The following is a 15962-nucleotide window of genomic DNA, read 5'->3' as shown; positions in this document are numbered from 1 at the left end:
GGAGCCTGATTCCTCCAGCTCCATTTTTATTTCTCAAGATTGCTTTGGCTATTCGGGGTCTTTTGTGTTTCCATACAAATTGTGAAAATTTTTGTTCTAGTTCTGTGAAAAATGCCATTGGTAGTTTGATAGGGATTGCATTGAATATGATTCAGTATTAAAGGTCTCATATATACAGAAAGGTGTGGAAAGAGACAGCATCATATATAACTTAAAAAAATATATCTACATTTAAAATAGGCCTAAGAGAGTTTTGTCACTAAGTATAAAATACATATTTTAAGTGAAAAGAAAGAACTGTGTCACAGTGTAGCTGTAATCACTCTTTTTCTTAGTGGCAAATAAGATAATGATGTGTTTTCCAATCAAAGAGGTCTTCCATTTGATGAAATATGATAGTTCCCATTTAGAGAGAACACAGGTAAGGACCTTCAAACCCTTAAGAAATTCTTAAACTTAACCAGCACACTGAGAAACCCTGCAACCAGGTGACTTTTTTTTTACAAAAGTGACCTTAAACACATTATTGGGTCTGTAGATCATAGTATTTATTCATCATCCTCATTAGATAAAAGCACGAACTTTTCTAGGATTAGAAAAATCATCATTTCTCTAGGATCTTACTGTACCTAAGCAAGGATCACTGACTTCTCAAGGATGAAGGATTTTATTTCCCAGTAACTCCCCAACACAGAGCAATAACTTACCTTGTCTAGGTCATACAGCACACCCTAAAATTAAAAAAAAAAGGAGTATCTGGATTAAAACACATCTTCCTCAAAACTGTTACTGATATGAATCGAAGGATTTTGTCTGCATTTCTGCATCATCAGTGAAATAATGATTAGCCCCATGAGGTCTGTTGGACGTTTTGATATCTGCTTTAAAAGAGTAAATCTGGGTTATTTTAAATAATAGTAAGAATACTTTTAAGAGCTGGTATTTATTTATACTCTGTGTCTCCAGAATTCTACCCAGTCCTCTCTGCCTTCTGGGAGCCTTAAGATGTTCACTTGCTTTGGGCTCTCCTCTCTTACATAGTGAGGGACACATAAATTCACGTCCACTTAAATTTTTAAAAAAATGTTTTTAACATAAGAAGTAGCAGTGATTATATGTGCTAAAAAAAGACTTGCCTTCCTGTTTAAACACATAAAAATTGGCATTTAAGAAGAGCCCTTGAGAGTGGCGAAAGCTTTTCACAAATTGTTTTTAAAGCAAGTTTATTCCTGTGTGCTCACAATATCACAGTATAATCAGTACACTAAGCCCACATCCCCCATCAGGAGGGTTTTTATGGAACAGGAGGTCCTGCTGGAAGCTCCTCCATCCATACGCCATTGTTCTCCAAGGAGGAACATTTGTTGCCATTGAGGACTGCCAGGGACATTCAAAAGCTCTGAAGGCCACTCCACAGAGAGTTCCACATAAATGGGAGCAATTTATCTTCTAATATTATTAGAATATAAAACTTTTAACTTCTGTGACGGCTTTAACCTCTAAGCCTTTGAAAAGGATAACATCTTTTTAAAAAGAAGATAACAGCTATTCATGTATATATGTACCTCGTATATGTAGACGTTTCCTGGGCTTTCTGACGCCTTAAAACTTTAAGGCATAATATCATTTAGAACTTAACAAAATCATTTAAAATCATTAGAAACACCTCTTCAAGCAGACAAGTCCTCACAATTCATTAGAGTAAAGGAAACTTGCAAGCATCTCCAACAATACAGTGTGTAGTTGAACTGGCTCAAGGACTCCTCCGATTTCTTCTACTAATGACCTCTTGAGCCTCCTTTTCCTCTCAGGTATCACTGACCTATTACAATTTTTAAAAATTGGATATAAAGGAAAGTTCTGGGTTCCAAATGCTGTACTAACAATACAGTAGGAAAACCCCAACTTTTCATTTCCTTATATTAGTTGGGAAGAGGAGTAGAGGGAGTTGGTTTTTTTAAAGTATTTTTTCCTGATTACAAAGTTTGTCTGCATAAACATGCTTGGAAAATACTGGAACATATTAAGCATTAAGCATTAAAATAAACATCAGGAAGCACATGGCACTTTGTCCCTTGGATCTGCTTTTCTTGAACTTTCTTCCTCGTCCCCATGTCTATCCAGCAAGAGAAGTTAGCCAAAACAAACAAACAAACAAAAAAACCCACTGTGTTAACACCCTAAGGATTAGATGGTACCTACCAGGCGAGAGTTTCTTCTCATATCTTTTAACTGAGCTGTCAACTTGTCCAGCTCTGTCTGGTGAACCTCCAGATACTCACTGCAAAGATAAGAGAGACGTGATCGTGAACTCTGTGACTGTCAAGTGGAATCTGATGCTGATGCTGACCTTTCTCTTCTAAAGAGGGGACATTAAGAACCTGAACCTTGCTCTGTGCAGCACAGAGCTGGCAGGGAAGAGGCTCTGCATTTTCCTAAACTCTCCACATTTTGAAAGCTCTAGCAGTTGAATCTGATACTATCCAGATAGTCAAAAAGGAGAATCCCTATGAGGCTGGCATAGCAGGAAAGAAAAACCAATGTGGAGGGAATGGCAAGAACTGTGGAGTCAGTCCTGGATCTGGGCTCACAGAATTCTATCCAGTTCCATAGGACACTGACAGTATGCATCTCACCACATACTAGGGAAGTTTTATTCTGGACAAATCATTGCTATAATATACTCAGGAAGGTTTTAGAACACTTCTTCAGCAATCTCTAAAACAGATATGTCTGTCTACTAGTGTTTAAGTAAAATACAATATTACACAGAGTTAAATATAAACATATTACTATTTCAGGTCTCCTTCAATGTTTGGTTGTGATATGGAAACCCAATCAAGTTCATATTTTGGGGACTCATTTAAGGCTTCCTCAATTATGGTGCAATAATAAAACACCTACTACAGAAATAGACATTCTAAAATTATCTCATAAGACTAGCTTTTCTGACCCTCCTGAGCATTTTAGGAAGGAAAAAGGTTTCAGTGCATTATTAGGTTTGATGTTCTTACTCAAGTCCATTTTTCAAAGCCCTGTAGACCTCCTCCACCCTTTTAGGTTGAGGCTCTTTGGGAGGGCTGCTGTTTTTGTGTCCTAAATTGTGCATTTTCTTCAGTTTGGCCTGAGGCTTCTTGAGAGCAGAGGAATTTTCAATGAAGGAGTTACATCTATGGAAAGAGAAAAGAAAAGCTGAAATTGTTTGAGTCTTGGGCATCCAAAACGATCTGACCAAAGAAATGCCTTTTAATCATCTTGTGTTTGTGTTAGTGTCTTTTGGGGAAGGTAACGTTCCCTTGCATATTAATAGATCTGAGGCATCCTTCATTTAGTTTTGTGGTGTTAGAGTTAACTGCTGAAATCTGGAAGCTTTGCTGGGCAGCAGTTATCCAGAGTCAAAGCCTGGATTCAAGTAATGTACACTCTGAGTGAAAGCATGTCACATCACTGAAACCTCACGGGAAGCCAAGAACAAACACTTCTAGGTGGAAATAATGAACAGGCAGAAGAATGTAATTCAGCTAAAAAAAATATGTGCACTATGTGACATCAGGCATAAGCGTCTATTAAATTTGACTGGGATGTGAATGAATAGTTTTTAAATAAAGGGCCATAAGCATGACAAAGGACTAATGCTGTATACAAACACATCTTATTTTATTGCACTTCAAAGATATTGTGTTTTTTCACAGATTGAAGTTTGTGGCAACTCTATGTCAGATGATGGTTAGCATTTTTTAGCAATGAAGTATTTAAGGTATGTACAATGTTTTTTTTAGACATAATGCTATTGTATACTTAATAGACTATAGTGTAAACATAACCTTTATATGCACTGTGCAACCAAAAAATTTGTGTGACTTGCTTTATTATGATATTTGTTTTATTGCAGTGGCCTAGAACCAAACCTGCAGTATCTCTAAGGTATGTCTGTAGTGTTAAAGTAAAGAAAAGCACACATAGCTGGATGAATAGACTTTTTAAAAGTTTACTTATTTATTTATTTATTTTTTTGGCTGCACCGAGAGGCTTGTGGTATCTTAGTTCCCTGATTAGGGATCGAACTGGGGTCCCAGCAGTGAAAGCACTGAGTCCTAACCACTGGATGGCCAGGGAATTCCCTTAAGCTTTATTTTTATGGAGTAAATTTTGTTTAGGTATAACATGAAACTCAACATCCCTATTAGTGGCAGGGAGGCAGCCTACAGTGGTAAGATGGACACCTGGTAACTTAAACCCAAACTACTGATCTGATTAGGAAGCTCAGAGGCCAGACTACTCACTGACCCAGGTGTTGAGTGGAAAGCCGTGACCTCCGAGTCTGGTAGGTGTCTGCTGTGCACCTTCCAGGTTAATTCTTACTTTCCTCTGCCATTACCGTGTGCACCAAAGGGGACAATACAGGTCAAAGCACATAAGACCCCTAAGAATGTAAGATCTTTATCACGTCAGAAAAACTGAGGACGAACTTTATTCCATGTTACCTATTTCACTACCTGTGTTCTCTTTCTTGAGTTCCTCTAAGTCCTATTTTAGATGAGGGGAGATTCTAGGGAAACTGAAGACTAACATTCCCAAGCTTGTGTCTGAAAGACATCTGCTCCCCAGAGTCAGTCTGCAGAGTCAGTCTTTATCGACTACATAACTTCATACCAAAAATAATCTCCCAAATCTGGATACAATGGAATGTGCTTCAAAAAGGGGTGCAGGGTGAGTTCAAACTCTATTACAAGCTATAGTAATTAAAACAGTATGGTATTGGCATAAAAACAGACACATAGATCAATGAATAGAGAGCCCAGAAATAAACCCACTCATATATGGTCAGTTAATTTACGACAAAGGAGCCAATAATATGCAATGGGGAGAAGACAGTCTCTTCAATAAATGGTGCTGGAAAAACTGGACAGCTACGCGCAAAAGAAGAAAACTAGACCCTCTCTTACACCATATAAAAAAATTAACTCAATGGGCTTCCCTGGTGGCGCAGTGGTTGAGAGTCTGCCTGCCAATGCAGGGGATACGGGTTCGTGCTCCGGTCCAGGAAGATCCCACATGCCGCGGAGCAGCTAGGCCCGTGAGCCATGGCTGCTGAGCCTGCACGTCCGGAGCCTATGCTCCGCAACGGGAGAGGCCACAACAGTGAGAGGCCCGCGTACCGCAAAAAAAAAAAAAAAAAAAAATTAACTCAAAATGGATTAAAGACTTGAATGTAAGACTTGAAACCATAAAACTCTTAAAAGAAAACATAGGTAGTAAACTCCTTGACACAGGTCTTGGCTATGATTTTTTTGAATATGATACTGAAAGCAAAAGCCAACAAAAGCAAAATTATACAAGTAAGACTACATCAAACTAAAAAATAAAAAGCTTCTGCAAAGCAAAGGAAACCATCAACAAAATAAAAAGGCAACCTACTAAATAGGAGGAAATATTTGCAAATCATATCTGATAAGGAGTTAATGTCCAAAATATATAAAGAACTCATACAACTCAATAGCAAAAGCCAAACAACCCAGTTAAAAAATGGGCAGAAGATCTGAACAGCCACATATCCAAAGAAGACATACAAATGGCCAAAGGGTACGTGAAAAGATGCTCAACAGCATTAATCACCACAGAAATGCAAATCAAAACCACAATGGGATATCACCTCACCCCTGTTAGAATGGCTATTATCAAAAAGACAAGAAATAACATGTGTTGGCAGGTATGTGGAGAAGAGGGAACCTTTGTGCACTGTTGCTTGGAATGTAAATTGGTGCAGCCCCTATGGGAGACAGTATAAAGTTCTTCAAAAAATTAAAAATAGAACTACCATATGATCTGGCAATTCCACTTCTGAGTATTTAACCAAAGACAATGAAAACATGAACTCAAAAAGATTTCTGCACCCCCATGTTCATTATAGCACTATTTACCATAGCCAAGATTTATGGAAACAACCTAGTGTCCAATGAATGGATGAATGGATAAAGAAATTGTGATACATATATATATGGCTGAGTAATATTCCATTATATATATATGTATATATAGGAATATTACTCAGCCATAAAAAAGAATGAAATCTTGCCGTTTGTGACCACATGGAAAGACCTCGAGGGCATCATACTTAAGTGAAGTAAGTCAGACAAAGACAAATACTGTACAATCTCTCATACATGGAATCTAAAAGAAAACAAAAAACCAAGCTCATAGATACTGGTGACTGTCAGAGTCAGGGAGTGTGGGCAGGATAGAAGAAATGGGTGAAGGAGGTCAAAATTAAAAAAAAAAAAAGGTGGCAATTCAAATTAGGGGGGAAAAGACTACAATATATGGTATTACAATGGATATATATAAAAAGGCTTTATTATTCTGTAAGAAAATATGTAAATATCCACCCCCAAAATAGGCAATGGATGTGAATGCACTGGTTATTCCCAAAATAAATACAAAAGACAAGTAAACTTATGAAAGCACATTTAACCTCATTAGGGATGACATAAAAGACTGGAAAAGATTTTTAGAAAATGCTCAGTATCAACAGATGTGTGGATAAAGGTAAATCTGTTGTTACTTGTTAGAGGATAAATGGGTTCAAACATTTGGAGGCATTCTGGCAATAGGCATCAAAAGATATGAAAGAAATGGGGTGGGGGTAGGGAGAGCTATACACATGTATTGCTAGCTTGTCCTAAATCTTCTTTGAAGGAGGAATTCTAAATGATAGAAATTTGGGGAACATTACATCTTTTTCATAAAAGAGATGAAAATAACACAGGTGTGTGTTTTGACAAGGCCACATGCACGCGGACCCTCTTCAGAGAACCAAGGCTCACATCCCTCTCAAGCTGCGTCCCAGGAGAGAACCACACACAACTTGCCTGGATCGCCTCTCCTGAAGGCCACTGAACCCCGCAAAGGACTGGCTCCTGATGATCCCATTGGGCCCTCCAGGCGAGAAGGACTGGGATCCTACCAACATGATTTCTGGGAGTCTGGCTGGTAGCCCTATAAGAAAACAGAAAGATTAAGGCAAATTACAGGCAGGTTCAAACAGAAAACACGCTAAGCTTGTCAACGATAATAGGAGGTGACATGAGGAAAGGTGAGTCATGAGGCCATTAGATGCTTGTAAGACTTCTTTCCTACGACATGTTCTTTTTAAGCCAAAGGGTTCAGGTCTCAGGTGAACCTGAAGAAACACATGAAGATGTAAATAAATATAAATTACACACCATTATCAGTTACTTTAGGGTTCCTTCAGGGATTATTTTTTTAAACAAGGTTCAACCATACCTTCAAAATACGCAGAAACTTTGGAATGTTTCCCTCCATTTAGGACAATAGCAACAGCAAAAGTACACAAATAGGCCAAGTCAAGTTCCAGATAGGTTCTGCATGACATTCAAAACACAGTCCAGTCTTAGGGTGGAATTCTACACTTAGAAGTCACAAGGCTAAAAACACTAGGTTTCTTGAGAGATGAACTTACTTAAACTTGTTCTCCCTTTTTCTACCCTTAAGTATATTTTGAAAGATAAGATCGTGCTGCTCTTGTGGCAGTGAGAAAAAAAAAAGAGCACAGAGAGCGCTCACAGAAGTAGTGATAATCTAGGTTATGATAAGAACACAAGAGAAGAGGCGAGAAAGGTAAAGGGGAAAATACAGCAGAAGGCACACACCCTATTTCAGTCGCTAGCTCACCTTTTATAAAGACTCATCACCACTGACCAAGACACGTTGTCAAAACACAACTTCAGCTGGACAGAAGCCCAAGGTTAGTTCCCCCAAAGGACTGCCCTAGAACAGTTAGGTAATTCTATTCCCTTTAGATCAGGAAGAGTCAAAGCACATACCATTGTCTTAGCAGGTAACCTCAGTCCAGAGACGGGGATGGGCTAGCAGGAGAAAGGGGACACAGCCACTGACCAGACTAAAGACTTCCAAAGTGGGCAGACACTAATAGCATCAATAGTTGCCCTTTAAAAACCCAGCAAACAAGCAAGCAAGCAAGCAAAGCTAAAAAACAGCAGCAAAACACTCTTGTAGTCCATCTAGATGTAATGGAAAAGCCAACTTCACTGGGCCCTACTCAAAGCTATTTGAAGCAGCTCAGCCAAGGGAGGAGGTTTGAGTGAGTTACTTCCCCAGAGAGAGAACAAACAGCCCCCTTCCCCATGAGGCTGCAGGTTTCTAAATCCCCTCCTCCCCACCCACCCCAGGAGAAAGCAGCTCTGAGGAAGCAAGCATGCAGTCTTGCAGGGTACAGGCGCTGACTCACTTGGCAAGAGGCTTTGCAATGAGCAACAGGTTGCTCTTTGATCTGGGTAGGACGGGAATCCCACCCAGTCCAGCTAGGGATGGGGACAGGGAGGCTTAAGTTTTGGAACATTCTCTAGAATTTTAAAAGTAATGACGTAGAAGTATGCATGTGCAATAAAATTAATATCTAGTGCACGAATGGCAGGACAAAATGCGGTGCAAATAAGACTGTTTCTGGTTACTTCCCCCCACCCCCAAGTTTCAAAAATAACCATGATTCACATAAATCCTTAATAAGGTTCTCTTAAGTGTTCTTTGTTGCTTACTAAGCAGTCTGTCTAGTTCTCATTAAAAACACCTCTTAGGTTCATAAAGCATGCCTGTGCTATCTTTGTATCACATGCAAACGTAGCAAATATCAAGAAGACGTAATAAATATCAAGAAAAAGATCCAGAAAATTTAATAACTATCAGGAAAACATGTTCTTTCAGTGCTCAATAATTTTATAACCTAAAACCCACCTCAAAGTCTCAATTTGGCAAATTTAATTAGTATTGTATCTCATTTTGTAAATTATTGTTCAACAGGTCTGTTGCAGCATGGCGTTCTTTGGTCACAGAGAAAAGACTTAAAGTATTTGAACTATTTTAACTGCGTTATTGTCTTGTACTTCCTAGAGATTATGCTTTTAAACCAAAAAGATTTTTTTCTCTTATCCACTGGATCAGTAGTTTCACATACTCCCAGGCATTCTGACTTAATTAGTATGGATCTGAGTATTGGGATTTTGAAAAGCACCCCAGATGGTTCTGATGCTCAGCCTAGAAAAGAAAAAAAGGATGATGCTGAATTGGTTGAAAATGTTCAAACTTCAGTTACAATCATCTGCTACAATTTCTCAAATGTCCAACTTTTAAAAAGTCTTAAATAAGCCTCTCTTTGCAAAGTTTAAATGTTAAATGAATTAAACATTAGAACTGGATAGTGAAATAATTTTCCTTCTTCCCCTTTTTCAGTAATAGGTAAGAAAGCTTCTTGAGAACAAAACAAATGTTTGTCCTGGATTCTGAGTTTGTAAATTGCTTCGGGATGGATAAAATCCTCAGACGCTTTTCATTACATTTAGCTTTTCATTACATTTACGTGTTGAATGGATGCCGCTGGGAACAGGAAGGGGGGTGAGTGGTTTTGCCTGTCTGGTCTTAGAAATGATCATTATCTATCAGAAAAGAATTCGACTGATAGCTGGCTTAGGCTGAGATCTCTATCCTGCCATCAATTCCCCTAGAGGCTGGCTCACTGCCTAAGGTGAGTCATAAAATAAGTTTGAGGGCCTCTGCACAAGGTCAGGCTCTTGGAGAAAAGGAGTAGGTTGGGAGATGGAAGAGCAGGTGGGTTGCAGGATAAGAGTATGCAAAGCACCTCCCCGCCCACACCTCTAACTCTGAAGTAGGGGTGACAGTTCTTTGCTACTACTCTTCCAATGGCCTCAGCCATTCCCCAGTGGCTAGTTATCCTGTAACTCTGTTATCATCTTCCTGACAACACCACTCCCACCTCTTGGAGCCCTAAGTCTTCAAGCTGCTCCCCGGCTTCCTAGAATCTCACAGACCTGCTTTCTTCCAGCAAAACTACCCTTAAAGCTACATTACTCATTTTCAGGCTTTAAGGACTTCAAACTGGTTCCCTGTCATTTGCATTTTAGTAGCAGATGCTTCTTTGAACCTTTACCTAAAGAAAGGACTGAAGTAGAATTGCAGTATCACTGCTGGTAGGGGTATAAAGTGGTACCGAAAGTTTGTAAGACAACTAGGTAGTATCTACTATTTAATATGTAAAACATACTTATCCTTTAATATGTCACATCTACTCTTTGCTATCTCCTGTGGAGAAATACTCAAGTTCACAAAAAGTTATATACAGGGATGTTCACGACAGTTAATGTAATAGCGGAAAAATGGAAATGATGTAAATGTTAATCATTATAGGAATGCTTAATACACTATGGCATAACCATAGCAGTTAAAAACAATATGCCCACATAGAAAGATCCACCCCCCCACACCCGCCTGGCCGAGTTGTCCTCGCAGAACAAAATAGAGTATGATACCAGAAATGTTGAAAACAAAATATAAAATTATGTACATGAATAGAAAAGTTCTGAAAGTATACACAGTCTATGAAGAGGTGGGATTGAGAAGTAGTCAGAAACATTTTAATTTTTTCTATATTGTTTGAGTTTTTATAAAGGAAATGGATTTATGTATGATTGATATGATGCAAAATTCTTTTTTGAAACTGCAGACATTTGGAGTTGTCTAGAGTTGGAACTGGAGAGGAGAGAGAGCTCACATACAAGAACATATAAGATAGCTTTGATGGGTAACGGCTATATTTATATAGTTTATATTTGTAAGTCCTGAAGAGGAGAAATATAATTTCTAAGAAATAATGTATTAGGTTTCATAAATTCTGATTACACTAGAATAATTCAGATTCCCCAGTGAGGTTCCCATTATGAGCTCTGAGCTATGTAGCAACTTCTTTTATTTTCATCTGAAGGATTTTTAGAGGTGGTACTGTACTCCTGGTAGGACGCACTATACCCAATACGTATTGTCAAGGTTCACCAAATACCATATCTAATAAGCATGAAATTCCACATAAAACCACAAATCCTTCTTTGGCTGCTGCTACTTGAAACTCCTGGTGCTTTGAAAAAGGTTTCCAGTCCCTAAGTTATTGACTTCTCACCTGGTCTTTCTGAAAATGCCAGCAGAACTAACATTCATTTTTGCACATTAAATCCCAGAAAGGTCTCAAATCTTAGGCAAACGATAAAGCTGCTGTGCTTTGCTCCTTACTTTGTTTTGTCCCAGGAGGCCCAGGCTGTTACACCGGGTGGCCACCCCTGCCCTGCCATTCCCACAATCCCTGGGAAGAATGGAATCTTTCTGGTAAGAATCCCCAGCACCTTGACTAAGAGTTGAACAAACCCTACCATTCTGAGCTGAGTCTCTTAGCACAGAAGCCAGAAAGTTACAGTTGTTTCTCTTCTCGACTCTTCATACAGTGCAAACCGCTGCCTTCTCCCTGGCTCTGCAGTGCTAAGATCCAACTGAACACATACCGGAGTCTTTTGAAATTAAAATGAGTAGAGGATTTCATGTGTTCTGATATGACACGGTGATACAAGTACACCGGGCCTTGGTGGGTACCATGAGCCACCAGCCGACCGGAAGTTCCTAGTTTGTTTAAATTAGAAGGTAGCTTATCAAATCAGCAGGCAGTTTGGAAACAGCACTGAGCCTGGCTGGAGATGGCAGGGTCTGGGGAGGGGGCTGAAGCAGATAAAAAAAGATCAAGGGTCAAGAGGTCCCCCTTCATCCCACCAGGTCTCATGTCTTGTTTAGATCAGAAATAAAAGGTACAATATGAGTGCAGTTCAGAGGGGGGAAATAGCCAGTGACCTGGAGAACACAGAGATAACCCGATTCTTAAGAATAAACGAATGATTGATAGAAGTCAACCTTGGAGGGTTGCTTGGAAGACAGGCAATGAAGGGCACCCGTCACACAGCAGGGCTATGCACCAGACCCTAAACTGCAGCTCCTGGTGGTGCTACCGGTAGAAGTAGTAAAAATGAAAGAAAAATGCTTTGAAAGTTCAGTCTAGGTGACAGTTCCATTTCCCATTACATTTTTATAAACTGGTATTCTGGCTTAAACTTTCTTGTAAATTTGATTAGCCTGAGTTAGCAAGCTTCTCTCTCCAAATGTGAACAATTCCTCTCGGGGAACCCCAAGGTTAGGTAAGACAGGCCAACCTCCTTTCATCACTTCTTGGGCATGAATCTCCAAACTGACCAGTTCACAGTAGAAGTGTTAGAGGCATTGATTAACTGATATGGTAACTGGACAAAGCAACCAGTCAGCTAGAAGGAATGTTAATATTGATCGTTAGAGTTAAATATACTAAGACTCATGAAAGCAAATAGGAATCATTAGGTTATTTTTAGTTTTTCCAAGCATAAAAGCACTCTGCTGTATTAGGAAAATACAGAGAAGCAGAAAGAAGTCAGGGCAGGCAGGGGGAGGGAAGAACCATATTGTTTTCTAGCACCCATCGATAACCACCAGCAGAATTTTGGTGCATGTAATTTTCTTCAACTCTTCCCTTTCCGCATAAAACATAAGAATTTTGAGCACAATGCATGTTAAATTTTGTATCCTGCTTTTTCTATCATATTCTTTTTTAAAAAAATTAATTCATTAATTTTTGGCTGCGTTGGGTCTTTGTTGCTGTGCGTGGGCTTTCTCTACCTGTCAAGAGCAGGGGCTACTCTTCGCTGCGGTGCATGGGCTTCTCATTGCAGTGGCTTCCCTTGTTGCAGAGCACGGGCTCTAGGCGTGTGGGCTTCAGTAGTTGCGGCACACAGGCTCAGTAGTTGTGGTGCGTGGGTTTAGTTGCTCCGCGGCATGTGGGATCTTCCCGGACCAGGGATTGAACCCGTGTCCCCTGCATTGGCAGGTGGATTCTTAACCACTGTGCCACTGGGGAAGTCCCTATCATATTCTTTTTTTTTAGAGGTATGTCGAGGGGTTTATAAATTAGCTTTTTTCTTCGACCACCTTTAAGAGGGTACTTAGGTCTACCCTACATTCCATGTGCTAACTTGGATAATAAAAGGGAATCCATACAGTCTACATTACATATGCCTTTTATTTCTGATTTTAAGATATGGTCGAAAGCAAAGCGGACCCTTGCCAGGATGACACCTGGGCCTCTCTATGGGAGACGGGGGAGCAGATTAGCATTTGTACATGCTGGAGTTGCAGGACACCAAACATTATGAAATTTAAAAAACAATAACACAACAGCTGACATCACTGTCTTAATCCTGGAAGAGTAAGGTTTTTATGGTGTTTTCCTTTTTTTCATTTAACCAAATTCTCTAATATAGAACACAAACAGGTAATTCTGGAAGACCCCCACTATGGACAGAAAATATAACAGACATCTGTAATTTCTGAATGAAGTTAGTAAGGACATCTCAGTTCTCACCAAAGCATGTGGAGCGAAAATGTTGACTTAGAAATCAATAGTTGCATAGTTACAAAGCTATGCCATCTCCACGTTAGACTGAGACCAACCCTCTGAGATAAGGCAATGGCCATTAGGTCAGTTGGCAGGTTGCTGGAGTGACAATGCTGGCAAAAGTAGACAATTCTACAGTCAACCCAAGTGTTGACCTGGTGCCAGGGATGCGAGCAGGCAAAGGACCATGAGGAACTTTTGGGGGTGGGGCAGGAAGTGTTTTAAAACTGTGTTGTGGTGATTGTTGCACAACTGTATACATTTACTAAAACTCAAACTGTACACTTAAGACGAATTAATTTTATATGATATATGAGTTTTACATCAATAGAGCTGTCGGAATATCACTATCAATTTCCAGAAAAAGTCATCATTCCTTCTGCAAGAGGAAGTGCCAAGGAATCAGGACCTGAAAAGGAAAAGCTCGATCAGCAAGCAACCACCTGAGAGTTGAATATTTTCGTGATTTGATCCTTTTCCCCATCAACACCACATAAGATGCAGCACACTGGCCCCACTGTACTTTCTGAGTCATTTCTTCTTGCCTACTTTGTGTTCCTCCGCTCTCCTCTCCTAACAGTGATGTCCTGTTTATGTGCCTCCACATCTTGGTCAAGGGCAGAAGTATAATTCAGTTGTCTGAAAGAGGCATGTGGGTCAGATGTAAATAGCCTGCTATGCTAAATGATTATTTAAGATGAATCCTAAAAGTAGGTGTCTGCGTATTATATGGTTGCAAGGTACCTATTACAGAACAGTTGACTAATCTTAAAAAAAGTGGATATATTTAAGTCACGGGCTTTTTTTTTTTGGAGTGTACTGCCTTAAAATAAATCAAGGCAAGGCTAATATTTGCCTCTCAGTTGTCAGCTTTGTTTGCTAACCAAACAATAAATACATGCATGAGATATTACATTGATTGACTGAGACAAGTGATGTGAACGGATGAAAAAACTTACAGAGCAACATAGACTCACTCCTCAGTGAGAGATGGAAGAACCAAGCTCAGGTGTTCTTACTGGCCTCTTGGGCACATACTAAACTTGCTGAAGCTCAAATTTGGTATCTAGAGAATAACAGTAGTAATTCCTCCCCATTTATAGACAAGCATTGTAAGGTTCAACTGAGATCAAAGCATCATTCGATCTTACAATCGTGAGGCTATTTGGACATCTTCTAACCTGACTTCCCACCAGCCCTACAGACGGTAAGACTTCTGCTTAAAAACATACAGAAAATGAGGAAGTGCTTTATAAAAAGTAAGGTGCTTGAGAAATACAAAGATTGCGATAACGAAGACTGAGGTTCAACTAACGTGGAAGAAAAGGAACTCATTTTCAGAATCTCTGGAAACCGATATCAATGGTTTTCTTTCCATATTTTCTAAGACACCTCAATCAACACAATTATTAAGTACATATTATTGGCTCATCACTGGCAGGATGCTATATGTTGCCCAAGATCCAAAAAGAACCAAAGACTGATCTCTGCTATAAACAGTTTTAATAATTTAATGGGAGAAGAAAATATGACTGTACATAAAGCAGTTGGGAGATCATTTCTGATGTAAGAAATATGTAAGAAATAACAAACAGTGAAATTTTAAGTGATGTCTATTTCTCAGTGCTCCAAGGAAAGCAGTAGAGCTGAGATGATTAGAATGTGGACTCCCAAGTCAGACAAATCTGGGCTCCATTTGGGGGCTACAGTTTACAGCTATTTGAACTTATGAAGGTTACTTAACCTCTCTGAATCCCAGTTTCCTCATTTGTATGAAAGGACTAACACTTCAGAGGATTTTTGAGGTGCAAATGAGTTAGTATACTCAATACCTGGTGTGTGGTAAGTGCTTAATAAAATTTAAAATAAAAGAGTTCTCTCAATGGAGAGGGAGATAAATGAGACAGGTACAGCCAGGAAGTTTCATAGAGTAGATAAAACGCTGGCTACATCCGGAAGAATGGATGTGATCTGAACAGGTAAAATCAAGGGAAGCCAGAAACTAGCATCTTTGTGAACATAGCAATTTTTAGATAATTAAAAAGCAGAACTACTTTAAATACTGACTGATAAAAACTAAAACCATGGGTACTTTAGAAGCCCAGTTCAAAAACGAATTACGGTTTTGTTTTTGTTTTTTTGATATAATTGGAAGCTTACAGAAAAGTTACAAGAAAAGAACAAAAAGCTCTCATACATCTTTCATCCAGATTCACCATTTGTTGAAATCTGTCACGTTTTACTGTCATAATTATTATTATGTCTCCCCCCATACACACATACCCATTACTACTTCCTGAATCATTTGAGAGCAACTTGCATATACATATTTATATATATATTTGCTCTTCCCCATTGAGCAATCTGCAGATTTGATGCATCAATGTGTATATCCTACAGATGTGGTCATCACTTACATAATTGCAGTACAATTATCAACATCAGGAAATTTAACATCAATACGATACTACTATCTAATATGCAGACCTTATTCAAATTTTACAAATGGTCCCAATAATGTTTGGTATACTGTCCCTCCACCCCCCCCCCCCCCCCCCCCCCCCGGGCCCACCCCGGGGCCCCCCGCGGCCCCCCTTTTTTTTTTTTTTTTGTT

General features: G+C 39.3%; 1 protein-coding gene across 4 annotated transcripts in view; it reads right to left on the bottom strand.

Annotated features, from left to right (window-relative positions):
- RIPOR2 (RHO family interacting cell polarization regulator 2) overlaps positions 1 to 15962 on the bottom strand; it is a 97709-nt gene that overhangs the window by 57246 nt on the left and 24501 nt on the right. For all 4 annotated transcript variants that reach the window (XM_007116231.3, XM_007116233.4, XM_028479151.2 and 1 more), the window contains exons 2-5: positions 6870 to 6996; positions 3015 to 3170; positions 2203 to 2281; positions 708 to 731 (exon numbers count right to left, since the gene is read on the bottom strand). In XM_007116231.3, the coding sequence (XP_007116293.1) occupies positions 708 to 731; positions 2203 to 2281; positions 3015 to 3170; positions 6870 to 6970 (360 nt within the window). In that variant the 5' untranslated portion in view covers positions 6971 to 6996. The remainder of the gene's footprint in view (positions 1 to 707; positions 732 to 2202; positions 2282 to 3014; positions 3171 to 6869; positions 6997 to 15962) is intronic.

The sequence above is a fragment of the Physeter macrocephalus genome, chromosome 18 (genome assembly GCF_002837175.3).
Source record: "Physeter macrocephalus isolate SW-GA chromosome 18, ASM283717v5, whole genome shotgun sequence".
NCBI classification, from domain to species: domain Eukaryota; kingdom Metazoa; phylum Chordata; class Mammalia; order Artiodactyla; family Physeteridae; genus Physeter; species Physeter macrocephalus.
Note: the sequence above shows the minus strand (reverse complement) of the source record. Positions and strands in the feature narration are given on the sequence as shown.